General features: G+C 39.5%; 2 protein-coding genes across 3 annotated transcripts in view; one reads left to right on the top strand and one right to left on the bottom strand.

Moving 5' to 3' along the window:
- Positions 1-526, top strand: part of LOC138052723 (uncharacterized) — a 4470-nt gene extending 3944 nt beyond the window's left edge. The window contains exon 2 of the mRNA XM_068899281.1: positions 1-526. This exon is cut by the window's left edge and continues 251 nt beyond it. The gene's annotated coding sequence lies outside the window, so the exon portion shown is untranslated.
- A 3605-nt stretch (positions 527-4131) lies between these two features.
- Positions 4132-19614, bottom strand: LOC138052750 (uncharacterized). 2 transcript variants are annotated; one of them, XM_068899315.1, is made up of 5 exons: positions 19539-19614; positions 18402-18443; positions 11363-11488; positions 7522-7862; positions 4137-5268 (listed from the first exon to the last, which is right to left on the bottom strand). In XM_068899315.1, the coding sequence occupies exons 1-5, from the start codon at positions 19558-19560 to the stop codon at positions 5236-5238; spliced, it is 564 nt and encodes a 187-aa protein (XP_068755416.1). In that variant the 5' UTR covers positions 19561-19614; the 3' UTR covers positions 4137-5235. The 2 variants fall into 2 exon arrangements, with proteins under 2 accessions (XP_068755418.1, XP_068755416.1); XM_068899317.1 differs by lacking the exon at positions 11363-11488 and having other exon boundaries at positions 4132-5268.
- Positions 19615-22500: the final 2886 nt, after the last annotated feature.

Genomic DNA, 22500 nt, shown 5'->3' on the forward strand with positions numbered 1-22500 from the left:
ACCGGCAAAGCAGAAACTACAGCTTCTACATAACTCCCACCGCAAACCCCAAAGCTGACTGCAAATTCATCCAAGAACTCAATCAGGATCGGAGTAGGGAAAATATCTATTTTAAAACAATCCTTTTCTTGTTTAAGTGTGCCGTCGTCTGGACCGAACGAACCGTTTGTTTCGACAGACAATGAGACTGTGGATGGCTGACAAAGAATGACGTCAATGTAGGATCAACGCAACACAGTCAGAACATAAGAGTAACAGTGATGCGTCAAATGTTCTCAGGGTTCTTCTATGCTCAATTGATTGTACACAAGCACTGTTAATAGTGAATGTTAAAGAAATCACAAGGTAGGGATCTATAAAGGAACCTTAAGCAAACATGCTAATTGGTTTAACAAAGGGGAAAATTGCTTAAACGAATACAGAAACAGATGTAATTGGTTTTGAACGTTCCATAAATGTATTAGCTTATTTGTTACAACGTAGAAAAAACATTAATTACAAGGATAATAAAACTGAGATAAAATTGCATGTGGAGTGCCAGTACTACTGGGGACGAGTTGTGCATGCAACAGGATTGCAGAGACGCCCACCCTTACAGTAATAACGGTAAAAGCCATTGAAAAAGGAGCCTTTGGGTTGCCTTCGACTGTGGTTCTGTCTATTTGTAACTCAACGAAAACTACATTGTCACTGACAGTCACTTACAGTTTGATGCTAAAAGAAGCCTCTGACGAAAGGAGAGGCTGATTTTTTTTTACTTCGAGGTCAGCTAGAAGGTTTTGTCTTAACTTGTAGGCCTAGCCAGATTCTGCTCGGCAACTTTTGAGCATATTTTTGGCATATTTTCACTATTTTAGTCCCACGCCCTAATCACGTAAATCACCTCTTCGATTGCTGTGTTGCCAGAATGGTTGTCCTGGTGGTGTAGTAGTTATCACAACCGACTAGTAACGGGGGACGTGAGTTCAAATTCCGCTCAGGGCGAATTTTCTTTTAAACATTTATTCAGTTACAGATATGATTATTTGGGATGTACGGAGTTCAGGGTATCTCTCATATACTCTTCCTACATAAATAGAATTAGCCAGTATCCCTTGTGGATCCTTCCTTGTCATCCGCTAAATTGACTACGGTCGTGTATCATTAACTTGATCCTCAGTTGGGTTTCAAGCGGAGTTATAGACTCCTACTCTGCCACTTTGAAAGAAAATTTCCTGGGAGGCCCACACCCTAACCACGTACTATCGATCTCAGACGTCCGTCGACAAGGGCTTTTTTTCAGCCCACTTCACGAACCGTTGATTTCAGTCTGCGGTTAAAAAATTCTGATCACGTGATAACATTTTTGCGGCTCTGCGGTATCGAAAAAACTGATCTCGTGACGCTATTTTCTGTTGCTCTCCCAAAGAATTAAACGCGAAACGATGTTGACAGCGAATAAAACCGGCCGAAGCTATTACGCCGGGGTAACCCAGGAAAAGCCTTGTCCGAGGAAATGAGAAAAAGGTGGAAAATTTTCTTCAGGTTTTTCTCTTCTCTCGGCCGTGGGAAGAACGAAGGACTAGCGTCACGTGGTCGGTATTTTCAAAACCGCAGAGCCACAAAAGATGTTATCACGTGATCAGAAGTTTTCAACCACAGACTGAAGTCAACAGTCCGTGAAGTGGGCTGAAAAAAAGCCCTTGTCCGTGGACGTCTGAGATCGATAGTAAAGCCCGGTATACACTACAGAAAATTTTTGGCACGGCTTGGGTGAAATTGGCACGGTTCCCAAAAAAAGGGTTCGGCTCGAATAAAATTTGCAGTGTAAACAACCTGTCAGTACCAAATTTTATCCGTGCCGAACCAAAATTCTTACCCGTGCTGGGACCTTCGGCGAGTTAGTCCGAGTACGGACTGAAAAAATAGGCACGGTTCGGATAGAACAAGCAGTGTAAACACTTTAAAGGGCAAAATTTGAGCCTTAATTCATATAGGTTACCGGTTTTTTTTAAGTACATTTCAAGATGGCGGCTCATTCTCCACCAAAATCACGCGGGCGTTCTTCATTATAGTTGAACTGCGCATGACTCCATGAGAAGTTACGCGGGCCCAAAAATTTTGGCACGGTATTTTTGGTACGGTAAAAATGGTGTAGTGTAAACAAAGTTTGCTGCACTCTTTTTTGGCACCCGTGCCTTAATATTTTCTGTAGTGTAAACCGGGCTTTAATCACACCTTCGATTGCTGTGTTGCCAGCATGGTTGTCCTGGTGGTGTAGTGGTTATCACAAGCATAAAATGTTGTCTCCTAGCAATTAATAAAAAATAGACCACAAATGAAGAGATGACACAACTTTAGTTTAATCATGATCCTAAAGAAGGCCGAAATGTAGGTGTAAACTAAAGTTGTGTCATCTCTTCATTTGTGGTCCATAAATAAATTTATATGTATATATATATATATATATATATATATATATATATATATATATATATATATATGTTGAAAAATACGATGATGCCATGCCTCGTATAATATTAAATAACTTATGAAGACTTCTTAAGGCAAATTGTTCTTTACTTGTTATATATTCTGTCTTGTAAAATAACTTATCAGTCACTGATGAAGCCCTAACCGGCGAAACGTTTGACGTCCCATTATAATCAATTTGCCTTAAGAAGTCTTCATAAGTTATTTAATATATATATATATATATATATATATATATACACCCGTTTTCAAAAACGTTGCAATTTCAAAGTATATATGATATATATATGCTTTTTTTTTTCTCATCAGAAAGGTGAGACACGAAGCATGTGTATTTCACGTTGAAGGAACAACGCGTTTTTCTTTTAACAAAAATAAAATTCAAAAATTGACGAGAAAAATCCCACAAGCTATTTGAGGGAAATGGAACAGTATTTAATTGATTCAACCGGGAGCTCTTTAATCCTAATTTCTTTAAAGGTTCATTACGGGAACTAATATTTTACGGGTAGCCATCACAAAGAGGTGTGGTCTGTAAACCCGCCAACAAAACAACCTCGGAAGCAGCCAAAATTTATGACTCATTTAAGTCATTTAAGCCTTTAAATGATTCATCATGTACACGGGGTTCATGCCAGCAAGGCCGAAATCGAGAAGAATTAAAAGCAAAACAATGAGTAAAGTGCTACTCATGCTTCCTCGCTATTGCATCAGTTGCCTGACAATAACTCGTGGCTTTGTCGAGATGACAAGAAATCGCAAACAATAAGTGTTTTGGGGTAGACTTTCATATACTGGACTAAAATGGCGGAGTACAAAAGAATTATTGTTATTCCGATTAGGCCTTGCTAATTAGGTATTATTATGTTCACGTTGTTCTTTTGTTTTATGGACATTAATTATTTCGGATCCGGTATATGAAAGACCAGAGCAAGTGAATTGCGAAGACAATATTCCCAACAAACATTATCCAATTATAAATTCGTTAGACACCTTTCAAAACTGAAAGATCAAGCCATAAGCAATGAAATATAGGAGGTTTTCAACCAACCTCTAGAGACACCAATAACAAAATAGAGAAAAGTACGACTTCTGGTGGACGAACAAAAGAAGCTGATGAGAGATCTTTTGTTTTCGTCCACCAACATGGCGGCGATGACGTCACGTGAAAACCTCCTACAACTTCACTTTCTCCAAAAGTAATTTACGTTCCTCTTTTTTGTTTTTGTTTTTGGCTTTTGAGTTGAGATGTGTGGCGAAACTGCTCCGTTCTTCAAGGTAATTCGGAAAAGAGCTGACTAGTAATCACCATCTTCATAACCCGAGCAGTTCTTTCAGTTTGGAAAAAATAACACTGAGTTGTTAAGTTGTTAAGACACTGCCTTTCTCACATACCTTATTCTTTTCAATTATAAAAAAAAAAACGAGAAGAAAAGGTATGGTGGATGCTAGAAAGAGGTAAACTGGTGAAATTCAAACAAAGCCTTCAACATGTTTGACAGCAGCTATTGTTCTTTCCTTTTGTAAAAATGGCCCCCTATTGTTTTTTTCTGTCAACACCTTTCTGATGAGAAAACAAAAGGCATATATATATCATATATACTTTGAAATTGCAACGTTTTTAAAAACGGGTGTATATATATATATATATATATATATATATATATATATATATATATAGCGAGAATGAAAAAATGAGTCGCTGGCGAACTTCTCACAGGTCTAGTATATTTTAATCTCGTGTAACCGTTTCGCCCTTCGGGCTTCTTCAGTACACGCTAAAAACTAAAAACTAAAAATACCTGGTACAACTGAACTTGCGCTATTTATACAAAACCATGAACCAAAAGGTGTAAAATGTTTAAAATTACAAAAAAATTATAAAAAACCGCAATAATATGTCACGTAATATGTGCGGTTGGAATTCATTAAGTGGACAATACGTGAGATAAGAAATAGTTAGCTCTATTCCGAAAAAGGCGTTAATCACCAGACATCGAAACTAATTATTTAAAATAAACAACAGGACTTTGTAAATCATGCAATCAGGTGGCCATATGATGAGCGCAAAACAAGATCCCAAGAGAAAGCCTCTGGAACCACGCCAGTACTAAAAACAACAGAACCCCGCCCAGGGGCTCTAAAAAAAAGTAATAGAATCCCTGAACAGGGCCTGTGAGAATGCCGATCTGCACAGCGTAACTGAAAAAAAGCCCAACTGGTTGCACAATTACTCCAGTGAATGATTAATTAAACCTTATTCTATTTTTGGAATTAAACTCGGATCTTTTGATCAAGCCGTAAGGTTGGAGGATGCATAACTGTGCGCACCAAAAGGCCTCTCTTGTGAGTAAAACCTTGTCCATATCATCAGTAGTGTCATTAACAATTTTTTCAATAACAATGAACTCAAAGTCAGACATGTGATGTTCTTTTCTATTGACATGGACGGCCAATTCACACGTGGCCTTGTTGGTCAACATAGCCGATTTGTGATTCCGAAATCTGACCTTGAATTCATATATATAGCCACTGATGAGGCCCAGACAGTACTGATTTGGCCTTCTGTGCCTTATCAACGTAGTGCTGATGACAAAGTAGGAGGTTTAGCTTAAAAAGCCACCCCAAATTTTTTTACTGCCGAGGTTTCTGCTTGTATCTCCTACATTTTAGGTTTTCGTTCTCTTAATTTCACTTGAACCACCCAGTTGCTTCCAGTAGCTACCTTGTAACCGCCTATGTTGAGCTTATGTCTCTTCGTGGTTAGCCAGAGCACTGCTGAGATCCCAGAAGAAGCTGCAATGAGATCAACAGAGGACAAGAAAGATGTAACATGATATTCCTCTGTTAAATGTTTTTTTTTTAGATTCATTTGTTTCAAGGATCTTTCAACCTTTCCGTTCTCGACCTAAAATCATGTGAAATAAGGAGGATGGGAAATAGTAAGCAAATCGGGATAGTCAAAGGTTTTGCGGCGACGATCCTTTTCATAAGACGAAGAGGTATTGCAAAGATTCACACCAGACCATCACTAATCCGTTTCCCAATTCCACAGTTTGTCGTTGACATCGTCAATCTTCAAAATGGACATCTTCATATGCTCATGATCCCTTCAACTTTGAGGATGGGTATTTCCGCCCCGTCTTCTCCCTTTCCCATCCCTGTGTCATCTTCTCTTTTCCCTACCCTCCTTCTTCCCCGCCTTATTCCCCCCTTGCCCCTTCTCCTTACCCCCCTCTCCTCTTTTCTTCTTCCCCTTGTCCTCCCCCTCTTCCCTGCCTTCCTCTTCTCGTCCCCCTCCCCAGTCTTCCCCTCTCACCGTTCCCCGCCTTCTCCTCTTCCCTCCTCCTTTTATCCTCCATTTCTTCCTTTTTTCTTTTCCCATTTCTCTGCGGGATTCCGTCTATCCAGGACTAAAAAAAGGCCCAGCAAGTAACCCATAGAACGAGACATCGCCCCGGACGTAAAGACGACGACGACGGCAACGAGAACGTTATCTAAAAATATGATTTCTCATTGTTGTAATAATCTCGAGATTATTCCAAGTCGATCGGCATGGAAAGTGTGTATGAACATTGCAGAAATGAAATTGATATGAATGGTGCGATTGCTTGCAGAGAAAGTTGACAATTTATCGTCAGGTGCTCAAGTCCTCCAGATATCCTCAAAATTGTATCATTTCACGTCGCTGTCAGGACTAGAACGGTAAAACCGATTGTTTTGTAGCATTCTCGCCGACATCGTCGTCGTCTCTGCTTAATCGAAATAAACATGGTTTAAAATTTGGTAAGTGGGCAGTTTTTGGATCTCGGTTCCCAGTTTAATCTTCAGTGACTCAAATGTGCTCGCTTTTTTCTTCTCTGTGTAGCCATAGCTTTTGATACCATAAAAACTAGTTACTAGCTGGGAAGGGTGGAAGGGGGTTACCGGTTTCATTGACTCAAATAAGGGTCATTATCTTTGAATCACCCTTTTTTTTACAGACCTCGTTATTTTGAGATTGATACTCCGCGAAACAGACCTTTCCTGAAAATCACGAGCCTTGCGTAATTACCAATAAAAATGCATGCATCCTTGGTATAGACTTTTTTGTACCAACCTCGTTCCCAGGGTCTCTCTTCTCTGCCTCCATTTCCGTTAAGACGACAATGGAGGCAGAGAAGAGAGACCATGGGAACGAGGTTGCTTCAGCACGAGATGTTTTTAATTAAGACTAGAACGGAAACCGGAAGTGGGTTCAAGACTAATTCTGACCACTCCGACGTTGATTTTTATCCTGGTAGTCCCTGTCAAACTTCTCTGCTGCACTTGTAAAAAGTCAACTGGTTTGCCTCCGGTCAGTTGGGATTCTTAACAGATGTTATTGTTGTTCTTTTCTGTCGTTTCGCTGATTGTGTTTCCTTTTTCCTAAAAAACGCCTAGGCGGTGTGGTCAGTTAAGCACTTAGGTGTGTATGTATGAACATTTGGCATGCCAGGACTGACATTTCTCCCACATTTATACACTAATCGTATGTAATTGAGAAATGATACATAGAATTATAAATGTGGTAAGTCCCTTGACACTGAATTAAAAAGGAAAACAGCTCATTCAGTTCCGGTAGTCTTCCGGTTGCCATCAGTGGCTCAAGTATGTCTTGTGATTACGTTCCATATTAGCTTATGACTTTAATCTTGGTAGTAAGACCCTAAACGTATTGGAAAAAAAAAACTGGTCTAAAAATAGATTAGTCTGTGAAAATGCTGACCATGAGCTCCTAACTTAAACCTCCTAACTGAAATAACCGGCAATCTCTTAACATTCTTTGGGGGGAGAGTGGATCCGCAACATGAATTTACTGGATGGAAATACAGTACTTGATTTAGATATGGAGTTGGGAGTAAAAAGTGTCTGTCACCAATTTTGTCCACGATTGTATTACGTGCTTATGTGATTTTACGGTTGTAGGTCATTGACCTGTGCCCAACTTTTCTGAACGCAGACGTCTTTATTGCACACTTGATGGGCACCAAAACATAGAAGCAAAACTAATGGCACTTACGTACTTACTTTCTGAACTCTATCCCGCTCAAAAACTCGACAGCAATATCCTCTAATATTCGTGACATTTGTGACTTTATTCATCAGCTCGCAGACTCTTTGTTCCATCACTCCCGAATAGCGGTAATTGTAAGCCAAACACGCGGGAAGTCGCAGACAGGTATCCTCACAATGAAGTTCTGAGAGAACAGAGTGAGCCCAAATCACGAGACCCTGAAGCTTATGGTCAACGATTAGACCTCGGCTAATTGGTAAAGCTAAATTTTGGCCACCACATTGAGGTATTGCATGAGTTGTGGGTCTGGTTGTCGTTGGGCCGGGTTCTACTTCTTCTGTTGACGGTGGATGTACTGAAGAGGACGAAAAAAATCATTTTTTTAATACAGGGAAGTCTTTGCTGACGTCGTAGTAGTATATGGAATGGGGCGTTAGCAGCTGATGAAGCTATAGAGCTGTGGAGCTGTGAAGCCTAAACCTTAGTATCCTTGAGACAACCCCAAGGAACTATGTACCCTATAATCATGTCGCGTTTATCTATCACAGATTCTATCACTTATGATCCCGTTCGAATTAACCAATCACGGTCTGGTAGTCTTTGTAATTGTGCAATCAATTGTGACGGTCCATTTAAGTTAGTTGTCTTATATTTATGTCACGTTTCATAGAAAACAATAGCGCCATTGCGTTTTTGACTACTCTACAGCAATGATATCCAGTGAGAAAAGAGATAAAAACTGGAATAATCGGTCTATATAGTTTTTACCCGTTTCGACTATTGGTTGGGGTTAGGGTATAGTGTAAGTTCCTCGGGAACCAGGCCCTGTGCTCCACCCGCCACAGAACTCCCATTTGATATACTTACTATTCGTCATTGTGCGCATTTGTCTCAAGCTTAGATATGACTAATAAAAAGATACATTTTAACTGTGAAAAGACATATGATAAGATTTTTAGATGATCGTAGTTATAAGAGCTATCGAGCCAATACTTCAGGCTTTCCTTTCGTTGCCACGTCGTTAATTTAAGGAGGCTCACACCAGTCTCCACTCCTTTCAAGAAACTGTACAATTTGAAGGATTGACTTAACAACACTATGCATACACTGTATCACCAAGCAGCTATGTTATGGTTTCACATACACCAGCATTTAGTGCTTGACAAATTTAAAAACGCAAAAGGCGATTAATCTAAAAACACCCTGAATTTTGTCTTTAAATGTCTATATCTCAAAAACAAACACAGTGACCCCCTTTTTATCGCTGGAAAGTACTAAACAGGCTAAATTTAAATTTTTTGCAGAAATTTTAAAAACAATTTCTGGAGCGGACTCTCAGCTATCTTCACAATTGGAATATTTTAGGAGGCTGCCTAGAGTTTTAGGGCCGCGCGCAAGCAAGGCACTAATTATTATTTAGCGCGTAAAGCCTGAAATCGCGCCTGTCATTAGATGCAATAAATTGACACCAAAAAAAAATTTACGCCTTATTATATCGGTACTCATACTGGTAAACCTATACAGGGAAAACATTAAGAGAAATTAACTGGGTTTCGTTTTGTAACTCGTTCCCTGTAGTGAGGGTATTCGCAAAATACTTTAGGGAGCCATTTTAAGGTGGCTGTGATTCTGCTATGTAGAATTTTTTAACTTTGCAAAGAGTTTCATCGCAGCCCACTCGTAACTTTCCAGCAATAAAAAATGGGGGTCAATGGTTGCGATTTTGAGATGTAAGCGTTTCCATACAAACTATAAGGTCGTTTTACATGGCTCCTCCTGTTGTCTATCGTGACCTACAATGAGTGCATCTTGTAATGCAAAATTGGTGTTTCAAATGCTACCTAAACTTGCTGTTCTGTGAAAAAGTAATCAAGAATAAAAGGAAGCGACTGGATATCAACGAATGATGTCTCGTCGGATCCATGTCTCATTATCAAATTTGTAACTCCTCATAGAGGATGTCAGGCAAAGCGCGCAAAGCGGAGCACCATGGGTAAGATTTATTGGAAAATTTATCCATGTGAGAAATTTTGGTTATGACGTCACGTACGTCTGTCCGTCCGCCTGTCCGCCCGTCCAGATAGTCGGGGTGGGGAGGCAGGAGGGCCTCTGGGGACACGAGTGTTCGGGCAATTTTCCTTGGGGGGAAATCGCGTGGCAGCGTTGCATTTGGCAACCCGCGGTTTACTGGCGGGAAATCACATTGGTGACGAGCAACTGGATAAAGAGCAGGAAAGTCGAAGAAAAGCGAAAGAGCATGAGACAAGAGGCGACAAAATTTGAGAAGTTTAATTAAGCGAAGAAATCCTGGAGAGAAGCTGAGGAAGGAGAAGAAGAAAAAAATTCAGTCAATGAAAATCACCTTGAAGCTGAGAGAAACAGAGCGAGAGACAAAACACTTTTTTACAATTACTGCAAAATTCTCGCGCGCTCATTGGCTAATTTTTATTGTCAATAAGCGGACAGATACATAAATTTATAATTTATGCGATATTGACGCGATATTGCTCGCGTCAGAAAGTGAAATTGCAGTGGAGTAAGCGAATTTACTACGTTTTAGGTTGACTTTGAAAAGATGAAAGGAAAGGAAAAAAAGGAAAGGAACTTTGTGTCTAATCTTCTAGCGCCGTGGAGCACTAATCGGGGACAGTGTAAATTGAAATTAACAAGTTAACGCAAATGAAATCAAATTTTGGTTTTTGAGGAGAGCTAGGGGAAACCGGAGTACCCGGAGAAAACCTAGCCTCTCGGTGCAGAGTAGAGAACCAACAAACTCAACCCACATATGACGCCGAGTCTGGGAATCGAGCCCGGGCCACATTGGTGGGAGGCGAGTGCTCTCACCACTGCGCCATCCCTGCACTGAATAAGATTTTTGCTGTTGTTCTAAACTGAAGAGAGAGGGACTGAAAGGTTGACAGTTAAACGGAAATTTTTGTGAAACTGAGAGATTCTTGGAAGTCACATCGCTTGCGATGAATACGGTTTGTGGTTCGCGTAGCCCGGGTGACGTAGGCGGAGGTGTGCAGCAATCCCGGCCTTGTTGCACAGGGTCTAATCCTGTTGGGGCTGCGTTAGGAGGATCTTTTCTGCGGAGCCTGCTCTGAATAATGCAGTTGGAACGCTCTGCTTCAAAGTGTTCAAAGTGTTTGATGACACCATGGATACTCCTACGCCACAAAAGACGATCAAGAGAAAGTGATCAAGTGAAAGAGATCACTGTGCATGTAATTTCAGTTTTAGTTGTTGATTAAAATTGTTGGTTATTGTTTGCAAGGCTTGTTTGTTTACCGCTGTCAGCTCAGAGGTGTTTGATCTGTTTAATCACTGTAAACTGTATACTAACAGTAATAATGACGATTAATTTTATATTTCATGCAGAAGCATAATGTTCTCCATGTACACTATATTGCTTTCTGGGGTTAGAAACGGGGGCTCCGCTTTTAGGCTTGGCTAAATCTATATATTATAGTGAACCTCCTATGAATTCGAATATGATTAAAAAGGTGTACAAACCGCCGGACTTGCCAAGAGTGTCAAATTTGAAATGAGAAGTTTTGCCTTAATTGTAATTTGCTTTAGTCATTTAGTATTACAATCAAGAATCTTTGAAAAAGTGTGGAAGAAATAGGCCTTGTAATAAAACAGTTTCTTGAAATTTTTGAAACTGGTTTAAGCCACCTTTGAGGAACATTCATGACAGAAAGCCATGCTGCAGATCAACTTGCTACTTTTCTTTTATGGGTTCAAGCCTGAATTTTTCAAGCTTCCCTATTTCTTGCATTCACAATTGGCGACGATCTGAAAATCAAAGGAAATTTTTCAGCCTAGTTGCCTTCGTTCTATGCCATTCACCTGATGTGGGTGGACAAAGGTCGCAAGTCTTCTGGCAGCTTTCCACTGCGAAATCTGTTTGACAACCTCCAGCCTTTTTAAACACCAAGCAAGCAACTGTATAAAGTCTCTTGTCTGAACAAGACGCTGCAATATATATACATATATATACTTCAAAGTAAAATCAATCATTTCAATCGTTTTGATGTTTTATTATTCAAGTTTATTAAAGGCTTAAGAACATGTACAAAATAAAATAAGCACTGCCCGCAGTTAGCTACAGCTACAGTAAACACCCGCATATAAGAACAAGTGGATTAAGAACAACAGGCTGAAATTTGGCCAATAAAGCACCATATAAATAAGAACAAATTCAGCCTGATAAATAAAACATGTTCGTAATACAAAGGGAAAGGGTATTAAGATAAGGAAACAATACATACAGTAACTTATAGCAAAGTACTATGATGTTCAGGAGAACTATAACTCTATTACAAAACAGCATTGTATGTTAATTAAACCTCTAGTGATATATAATTTGAGGTATTTCTGAAACCAATTTTAAGAACATTTTAAGAACACTTTCAGGCTGATTTCTCACTACGTACCCATCAAATAAGAACACGATCAGCCTTAAGGACGGTGCCTACTAATTCAAAGGTTTTTTCCCCTGGTTTATGATTATGCGGGAAATGTAGCTCTTAACAAGTGTTATTGAAATCCAAAGAGAAAATGAGGGTGCCCACACATTTTTCAAAGATAATTCACAAATAATATTTGTAAAAAGCTTTAAAATACAAAGCAATGTATGGCTTTCTTTCTAAAATTGAAGCTTAATTATCTCTCAAAAATGCATGATTACCCACAATTTTCTTTATGGATACCAAGAATACTTACTAAGGTCTACTTTCGCCGGATACTTTTAAACCGCGCAAAAATATCCCTGTATTAGTAAGCATCACCGATAGGAAACCCGAGTATCTCGAGATGCGCAGAACATATGAGCAATAACAATAGTAGGCACCGTCTTTAAACCTGAAAAAAGTGTTCTTATATGCGGGTGTTTACTGTATTCGCGTTGAGCAGTGGTTTCAACGCATGACAAATCGGAACAACTCAACCTTACAGAACGAAAAAGAAACTTACAATGACTAATAGGTAAAACAAGAGAAACGAAAATACAATGACAAAACTAAGACTAATTGTGTACAATAAAAGAAACGAGATTTACGATTAGAGGAAGATACTTAACCGATTACCAACAATCTTTAGAGTAAAAACGAAAAGGAAAATTATAAGAAACTATATCACTTTGAATACTTAAGCGAACATAGCCATAGTGTGAAATATAATAGACAAATACGTTTAGATAATGTTGACAAGAGCGGGATGGATTATGCAAATATATAATGCACCTGTCACTGTAAACCCCCACCCCGTGCAAACATGGGGCATAAGTGGGGCTTTGTGGGGTCTTTGACTCTTTGCCTTGCCCGAGGGGGTGAGGGTTAATTCACTTTTTGCGTTGCCTTCCAAGAGGGATGGGGGAATAGTACATTTTGGCCTTTGCTTTTCGCTATGGGGTGGGGGATTAGTACATTTTAGTCCGTTGCTCTGTCCGAGCAAGAAGGAGTAAGGACACTTTAATAACCCAGTTGGAAAGGGGTCAGAATGTGCACAGTAGGAAGTAGCAAGGATTGACAGACCTACAGAACTCCTTAACGGGTGAGGCGTTTGTACCATATTTTCGGTCTTTGACCTCTTAAACTTCTTTGCTCTTACGACTATGTCTTGTATTTTCCCCTTTGAAAAGATAGGAGCGGTGGCTGATTTTGCATCAAGTGCATGTTTAAGGTTTGGCACTGGCGGGTGATACTGTGTCACAAAGCCCGGGGCAAGATATCTTAAGAGATTTCATTCCTTTGCTTCAGCGCTGATTCCCTCAGTCTGTGAATTTGATGTCTGATAGAAGTGTCTCAATCAGACGTTTTGGATAGCCTCTACCACGGAGACGTGATTTGAATTTGCAAATGTTCTCTTCAAAAGTTGTTCTTGAAGAATTAGAGCGTAGAAGTCTAGCGCCCTTCACGAATCTTTTTTTGACACCTGGTGGGTGGCTGGAGGAAAAATGAGTGAACTGAAAGGTTTCAGTCGGCTTGAAGTGTGTTTTTATATCCAGAATGGATTGATTTTGAAAGCGTTTGCCTTTGTATACGATAGTGTCAAGAAATGTGGCTTTATTTGGAGCCCACACATTTTGAGTTCGCCTCAAAAAACACTTTTGAGGCAAAAGGGCGACTATATACCACAGGTAAGGTAATTCAACGTATATTTATCATTGATTTATATACAGAGTTAGCGATATATCGCTATAGGTGAGGAAAGCGGTAAATCTAGTGCATTTACTATAAAATAACAATCGGTCACACAAACACATTGTGTGGGCCCTCTGTGGTGGCTTCAGTGTTTGAGATCTCAGTCGTAAATTTGATGGTAGGGTGGTGTGAGTTTGCTTGTGTAATGAACTTGTCTATATCCGGTTTGCTGACATCCCACAACGAAAAAATGTCATCAATGTATTGTTTCCAAATCATTGGCTTTATGACGCTTTTGCTAAGAATCTGTCTCAAGATCGGCCATAAAGATATTTGCAAAGGTAACGGCCATTTTAGTACCCATGGCAGTACCATGAATTTGTAGATAGTTCTTTCCGTTGAACTGGAAAGAATTCTTTTTGAGTATGAGTCTTAGCATTTCTTTATATAGTTTGCGGGGATCGGAGGGTCATTTTTGTGAAAGTTTAAATTTTTAGTATGCTTTGCATAATGTAGTGATTTCCTCTTCCTGTGGTATATTTGTTTATTATATGACTAGCTGCGTGAGCGGGCAAAATGAACACAATCCCGCGCTGTCATTGGCTACCCGAGCAGGCAAGACGGAGCTATACCACCCGCTCGGGATTATTCGCTTGGTCCCGCAAGATCAAAGATCATTTTTTGGTGTTTTATCCCATGTAATAAATCTTTTACTGACCAAGCTTGTTCGGTCGAGGGTACTCCCCCTTCTTCAGTGGTTTTCTAAAGTAACTTAAAGTGATTCCTTACTACTAGAAGTTGTCGTAAGATTGTCTTTAAACTTTTCTCGATTGTTCCCTGCATTATGGTGATTCGAAATATGCAATTACAAAAACAGGTCACCAAGCTCGTTTGGGAGATATAACTTGCTCAAGTTACTCATTTAATCATTGAGACTTCATCTATAAAGGACAAGTTTGTTCCATCGGTTCACGGTACGTTTTGCAGGAACAGGAAGCACAGCTTTGATGTAATTCTTGAAATAACAAAACAGGTGTATTGTATTCAGCAAAAGGAATAAGCTAATGTTTGTTTTATGGCACAGGCATACGTCATGAAGAGGTATTGACTACATATATTCCTTGGGTGCGTGATCTCGAGGAGAAAATTTAAATTTGTGTTCACGGGCTATGGCTACGAATACTTTTTTCCCTGTAACTTTTTTTTCTGACTTAATTTTTCTACAAAGTTTTACAGCACAAAGAGGAGGAGTAAGAGAATAAAATTATGCCATAAAAAAGATAGGTCACCACCCCTCGTTTAGGAGAAAACAGAAAGAAAACCGAACTCGACTCCTCAACACGTCTCCCCAATGGCGCGGTTTCACTTTCACTCTCGGACTGAAATGATACTTAAGCATCAGCAAGGCTATCACTCGACTATCTTTTTTGCGAGAGTCTAAAAGGTTTTCCATTCTGCTCTTTACTGCTGTACTCTGTAAACAGAGATTCTTCTTTCTAGAGAGCTTTCCCGCACGAAAGGTCGCCATTTTGAAATGTTTTTGGCCACGTCGATATATCAATATTCACACATGGCTACGAGTCTTTATGGTTAAATTTGAAAATTGTTTTGTTCAGAAAACTCCCTTGGCACTTGTGAGACAAAGAAAACAGAACTGAGACATAAACATTTGACCATAAAGCGTCATTACCATGTCTAAATACGAACGTGGCCAACGCTCCAGAATTATCACCACCAACAAGCGGTACCATGAAAGCCGTTAATTTGTTTGGAAGCTTGGCACATCATAGTTAATCTGTGGATATGGCTATGAAACTCGACAAGTTTCTTTGTCAGTTATATTTTTGTTCGGCGTTTCGGCCCTGACCATGCGCAAACCACACCCTTTTGTCCTCGGTTGTGAACCGAGGACAAAAGATTGTACATGGCCACGGTCAAGTTAACATGAAGCGCGATGTCACTCTTCTCGCTGTTTTAGTGTCCAGAGTTTCAGAACCAGTCCATCTATATGAACTACGGGCAAATGAATGCCACCCACGCTCTTTTGAATGGTAATCGTGGCGGGCCTTTTTCCAGACACCTATTTGCACCGCCTTGTTAAAAGAACGTTAATTAACAATTAGACCCGTAGCCCGCAAGAGGGTCCCAATGGGGTAGTGGCTTTTACGGCTAACAGTTAAATTTTAAGCATTTTTACGCCTAACGGTTAAAATTTTGGCCCTTTTACGGCTAACGGTTAATTTGCTCCCATTACGGTTATCTGAAATTTTGATAGTTAATTACCATTGTTTTACATAATTTAGAATATAATAATTAAGTGAAAATATAATAGTTAATTTCCATTGGTGTGAAGCATGGCAAAATCATGAAAAGTATAGGGAACATTCTCGGTTGACAAAAAATGAAATTTATCTGATCCACAAATACATATCAGTCCCGTACTGACTGTACTACGTGCGGGACGTTGAAATTTGGAACGTTTAATGTCTAAGAAATAAAACAAGTGATTGGTGCAAACGGCTTATTGACAATATCAACAACAGACAAACCAACAAATTTTACTAAAAATACACTTACGGACATTTGATTAACAACGCACCAATCACCGCTTACAGTCTTCAGTCACAGCTAATAACAACACGCCTTAACTGACGGACGACCAATAATGTCACGACTTGGTTGACCAATCAGATCAACGACCAGAGTATTTATACCACCTACTGACGTTACACAAATCACTTGACTCTGATCGGTGATGACTTACCCTCAGGTTGTCGAAACGTCAGTCAGTGTCAGTTCTTCTCAGGACTACACTTTGCAGGACGATCGTACTTCACTCAGTTATATGACTCCTGGATTTAAACCATTTACGATTTTTTTTTATCCCAAAGCTTTCAAGTCCAATGCTCTCGACACTAGCGAAATTAAAACCACATACCTAGCTGACATCTTGAGCCTACCCTGCTTTCTGTTTATGACTCGTTTTACCGTATTTGATTTTTAAAGCCACTTACCGTTTAGCTCGCTTTCCCTTCCGAACCAAACAAGAAGGGCAAGCCCAGTTCCAGTTGTTGTTGAGTTACTATGGCAGTAAGTTTCAGGTCAAACGACCCCAAGCCAAAAGTTCTTGGCCTGGTCATTGAAGCCAAGTAGGTCAATCAAAATACTTTTGAAGGAAGCAGTATATTTGGGATCTTCACCGATTTGAACCCTTGCTTTGTATCTTTCTATGGGCTTCTCCTCTCCAGTGCGTTAGATACTAACAACTGCCTTCACTATCCCATTGCTACAATCTCGGTTATAAATTTCTGTGACACTTGATGCCCCATACCAGTTTACCCCTTCCAACTTTTCAAAGACAGTAGGAAAAATAAACTAGTGACTATTTTCATGAAAGCCCGAAAGTTATTGCCCTGTCAACATTGATACGGGGGCGAGGGGTTGTATTATGGGTTGGTGTCACCATCTTTTTGGCCGAGATTGAAGCCATGGATAGACGCCATTCATAAAGAGAAACTGAACAACAAGATCGGAAAATTGCGAGAGATGTCAAAACGTCACTGAGGCGGCAATCAAGTCTGTCAAAGTGTGTGATACACTCCATTTCAAAGACGCATCCACCATTTCGATTCCGGCGTTGCAATTGTGAAATGACTTTAATTAGCCGAATTGGTTAAACGATACGCAAATGGAGTTCTTTACAAGAAAATTGAGACCTTTAATTTGCGCTAATATATTTTTTTACGGTTAACGGTTTTCAATTTTAATTTAAGTTTTTTTTTTACGTCTAACGGTTACATTTTTGGTTAAACCCCATTGAGACCCTCCCGCAAGGGCTCCAGGTCAATAGCCTATGAGGCGAAGCGCCTCGCCTCGACCCAAGCCCCCACTCGCTTTACACATGCAGTTGCTTTCATTTCCCCGACTATCTGGGAGCTTGGAACACGCTAGTTTTAGTATCATCCAACTAGTCGGACAGAAAAGGCAATAATAAAGTTAGCAAATGCAACTTGAACTAATAATTATTTATCTGGGAATAAAACGAAAGAAAGCGTCACGTTTTTCGCCACTCGGAAACTATTATTCATAGTCCTCTAGTGGCGTAGCCAATTAAAATGCAGGATTTGCATTGGTCCACTAGTTGGGTGATACTAATTAACAATTATTCCATGAGCGCGGGTTGGATATGAGATGATAGATAGCCAACGAGGCGCGTAGCGCCGAGTTGGCTATAATCATCTCATATCAAACAAGCGCGAGTGGAATAATTGTTTTATTAAAAACGCCCCCAAAATATAGAAAACTAGACTACAATAAAAATAAAAAGGCCCAGAAAATCACGCATATGCTTGCCGTGCTCGTATATTATGGTATAATGGCTCATAACCCATGATGGCTTAGCCAATCAAAATTCTCAAATTGCATTATCCAATGATCCAGTTTACTAAGCGTGTTCTTTCGTAGCAGATAAAAGAACTCTTGGGATAAAATTGGATGACTCCTGATAAAGACAATAGACAGGGGTGACGATATGTTGGGTCTGAATCGTAACTTTTTAAGGGGAATTCAATGTTATGCAAACCAGAGTAGGCATCAAGATATGGATTACGTTTTTGCAAATTCGTAAATGTTCATTGCCTTGACTTTAACATCTTCAGTTCCTACGGCCTGACCTGGTAGTTCAGTCGGTAGCTATATAGAGCAACGGGGCAATTTCATTATTGGTGATTCAGATCTTTACATACCTTCTAACATTACTCTGGTGAACCATAGATACCAACAAAGAACTGAAGAAAAAAAAATTTAAAGTTAATTCAAAAGAAACTGGAAAGAGCTGTTAGGTGTTTGACAGCGCTGAAGCAGTATTTTTGGCCAGTTCAGATCTCAATGATTGCTACGAACTTTACATTATGAGAAAGGAAGAAAAATATACTCAAAGTAAAAGAAACAAGACGGACAGCAGATTTATTAATAAACACAACAAGCCTTCTTAAATAATTGCTTCAGGTCCCACTTCCATGGTTACTAAAAAGAAACCGTACATTTAATAATTTCCAGATTTCCAGCGGTCGTATTTTATTTAGTTTAGTTTTCGGATCCATAAGTCTTTATTTTTTTCAAGGCGACATTAATTTCTATTTGCTCAGTGTAGCGAAACTCATTACGGGCATAGTCAAAAAAAATTTGGAAAAAAAGTGACTGTTACGTGCGGGCAAGAGATCATAATCTCTTGGTGCGGGATGGCATAAATGCTTTTGAATAGAGCATAATTTTCAGATTAAGCAAGACGGCTGAGGCCCAAACCATCGACTGTGAAGAAATTCTTAAATATCATGATAATGAGGAAGTCACAGTGTAGTCGATTTATCCATTCGTATCGGAAGTAAATTAGAGAGACAGTTTACTTTTTAAATGCTCGGAGGAACACATGGCTTGAAAAATTTATTTACTTTTTTTTCCTAAGACCTTTTACTACATAATTCTGTCCTCCTATTGATAGAGTTTCTCCTTTATAAACGACTATCGCAGTGCCAACTTTTCAATTAACAATTGCCCTGTAAAATTTCTTGTGAATTAATAATTCAGACCCAAGGAAAAGGCGAAGTCAATCGGAAAAAAATTCTCTGGATCATTGGGCTTCAAGATTTTGTCCCCTAGCTTATATAGGTTCGAAAATGTTGCAGTTCTCGATAAAGTGCTCGAAAATTGAGAACTGAATTTTTCAAGTTTCAAACGGCTTCCCAAACACGGAATTCTCCGTTTCAGTATGTTAGGATTCGAAGCCCTAACACGGTCCAGTTAGACTTGTTAGCGTTAGGATCAAGTATTACATTTACGGTAGGCCTCCTAACAATTACGATTACCCACATCACAGATTTTACCTGCGAAATTAAGCCGCGTCATTCCGGTCGATCCACGGAGTCTAAAATACGTGCTCCGACCATGCCCTGAATTTGACTGAATCTTAAAGAACCGAAAGCGTTATGATTTATTAATATCCCTTTTATTTGCATTAATAGACAGCTTTAATAACGTTACAAAACAAAGTTTATTGTGCACGATTCACGGGCTAATAGGAATCTGCGTTTATTTCGTCGTTTTTTACTGGGTTGTTAAACCCAGTCGGAATCTGCGTAGCGTTTCGTCGTTTTTTCATTTTTTCAACGGCGTGTCGGTAAAAGTCTTCCCTGTCACTCCCCTGCTTAGTGGTGTCTTTGTGCATAGAGTCTTCTGTGCGTATTTTGTTAGGTTTGAGGGGGCTGGGGTAATGCGTAGATTTCTCTGGTGCACACGGGAGGACATTTAATTATTAACCTGGAATGGCGTTGAAAGTCATTGTAACGCAAATGGGGTTTTAGTGCATCCTTAAACAAAATATGCCCTTATGGAGCTCAAGAATGGAACGTCAATTGGATAAACAACTTAGGCGATGAAAAATAAATACCCGGAATCTTTAAAGCGACGAGTAATGGTCTTCGACAACAATTTCATTTTTTGCCGTTGGATATCACGTAAGCTTTAGCTTGATACTATATACAACACTGAAGTCAAATGGCAAATTCTTTTATGGATTTAACAAACACTGAAGGAATCGAACGCCTTGAATGCATCACTGTGTTTACTGAAGTCGCATCTAAGTTGTCCGGCAAGTTACATTCATTTTTATGACTCAATTCAGCAAAGGTAAAAAAAAATTGGAAATGTGACAGTGAAAAATTATTTGAATGAAAGCTTGTTGTTTCTTTTGTCTTGTATTATTTACGTATACCGTCAAGGTTCTTTTGAAAAGGGTTTGATGTGAACTGTCAGAATTTATTTAATTGCATATGCTTTGTGATTGTGTGTTTCGTTTGCACGCACGAAACTGAATTAGGAAGGGTTTCTTGTCTCTTATCGCAAATATGTTGTTTGTTTCAATAAATGTTTCGCTGGAAAAGATTTCTGTGAAATTTCCAGCTTTTGTAAACTTATCATGTTGTGTAATTTTCGAGCTTAACAAATTTGCATACTTCTGTTGAAATGTGATACGGGGAGAATTTTGTAGTAGCGCATAAATCACGAAAATAAACAGGTCTGTTGGAAGCGTGCTTGAGTTCAACAAAATGAGCCCCAAAATCAGCAAAAAATTTTGACGCCGATGAATAATAAAGTAGCTGCTATTTCCAAAATGATGGAATTACCTGGTGATAAATAACCTCGTCTTGGAGAGTAAATTTTTGACTTTGCAGCAACGATTGTGCGATTGTGATCTTTGTTTTGAATTCGCTCATTTATTGTCAAACTTTATAACACTTGACAGAAAAAGAAACTTACCAAAACCAGGTATCTTGCCATCATTTGACACAGATGCTTCACCTTAGTAACCTTTAGTATTACAAAGCTGTCAGATGCTCAGAGGGCATGCTTAAACTTGTGGTGAAAGAAGTTGTGAGGGAGCTTGAGAATTATCAACATGTCAGCCCAGAAGCATATGTTTCTCACTTCCCATTTATTTTCTTTAATCTTTCTGGGTTCAGTACTTTGCTAGTAACCACATGTCTTCTCAGGCTATTTACCCAAGACTTCTACCATGGCACTACAATGATAGACAATACCAAAACAATATCGTGTACTGTTAGCCCTACATAGTGCGCAAGGACAACTTGAATCTCCTGGAAGACAACACACAGCTCAGTTGACATTTTATATGGAATAAATCGCTGTGTTACTTCACTACCAACGTAAGCAATGCGTGTCTATTTTTTCTAAAGAGGACAGGAATTTCTTCTTTCTACAAATGATTAATTAACAGGCCGGTAGCCAGGTTTTTAACCCCAGAAAAGGATCTGTTTCGTCGTACGAATGTGTGAGGACCTGTGAGCCAAAGGGCCTCTGCTGTTAAGACTTCTGGGTGACCCCTTTAAATGGTCTTCTTAACTTCCATGAGGAGCTTAAGCCGACTCAGGAATTCTCGGCTGGACGTCTCCTGACGGTGTAGATATCCATCAACAAAGGCTAAAAACATAACACAAAAGGTGTTTCGTATTCAGAAAAGTGTTAAAGCATTCAGGATCCATCAGATTGTTCTGTGAACTTACGTTAAGCAGAAAAAAGTAGTTAATTTTTTATTGAATGACCATATTTAGGAGCGAGATGAATTTTATGGGGAACACAAATCTATTTCAGTTCGTTCGCGCGCATCGACAGTGTCGGTTAGTGCTGGGATACGGAACCATTTTTCGTTCTATAGGATTTATGGATTAACTCTCTCACCCAGGGAAAAATGGTACAGGTCGCCGTCGTCTCTCGCCGACCAGCACTACTTCGACGCTCCTCGCCGCTGGTGAGCGAGAAGACCTCTGGCATCCAGGGTAAAATGTTAGCCAATTTGTCGAAGGAAAGTTTTATCAACTCTTTCGAAGAGAGATTTGTCGCCTTCAAGTCGGTAATTTGTTGCGGGAAAATGGTGATCATTTTCCGAAATTCGGCGGGTCTAATCTGCAGATCGCAGGTCGCAGGTCACAGGTTGCAGGCATTGTTTCACCCATACAGAAAGTAACCTAAAAATTCTTAAAAGCTAACCTTAGGCCTAAAACCTTTTGCTTAGGCCTAATTTAGGCCTAAGGTTAGCTTTTAAGAATGTTTAGGATACTTTCTGTATTGGTGAAACAATGACCTGCAACCTGTGACCTGCGACCTGCAGATTAGACTCGCCGTCCGAAATTCTGGTAAAAACGTGGACAAAGCTTACGGAATAACTTTTGTTGGCCTCTGTGGGGGGATTAATTGAACAGTCGTCGTCTGAATGTCATGGATTTCTGTATTCAGATGTTTTCAAACGAGTTATGGAGGCAGTAAACAATG

The sequence above is a fragment of the Montipora capricornis genome, chromosome 6, assembly GCF_036669925.1.
Source record: "Montipora capricornis isolate CH-2021 chromosome 6, ASM3666992v2, whole genome shotgun sequence".
NCBI classification, from domain to species: Eukaryota; Metazoa; Cnidaria; class Anthozoa; order Scleractinia; family Acroporidae; genus Montipora; species Montipora capricornis.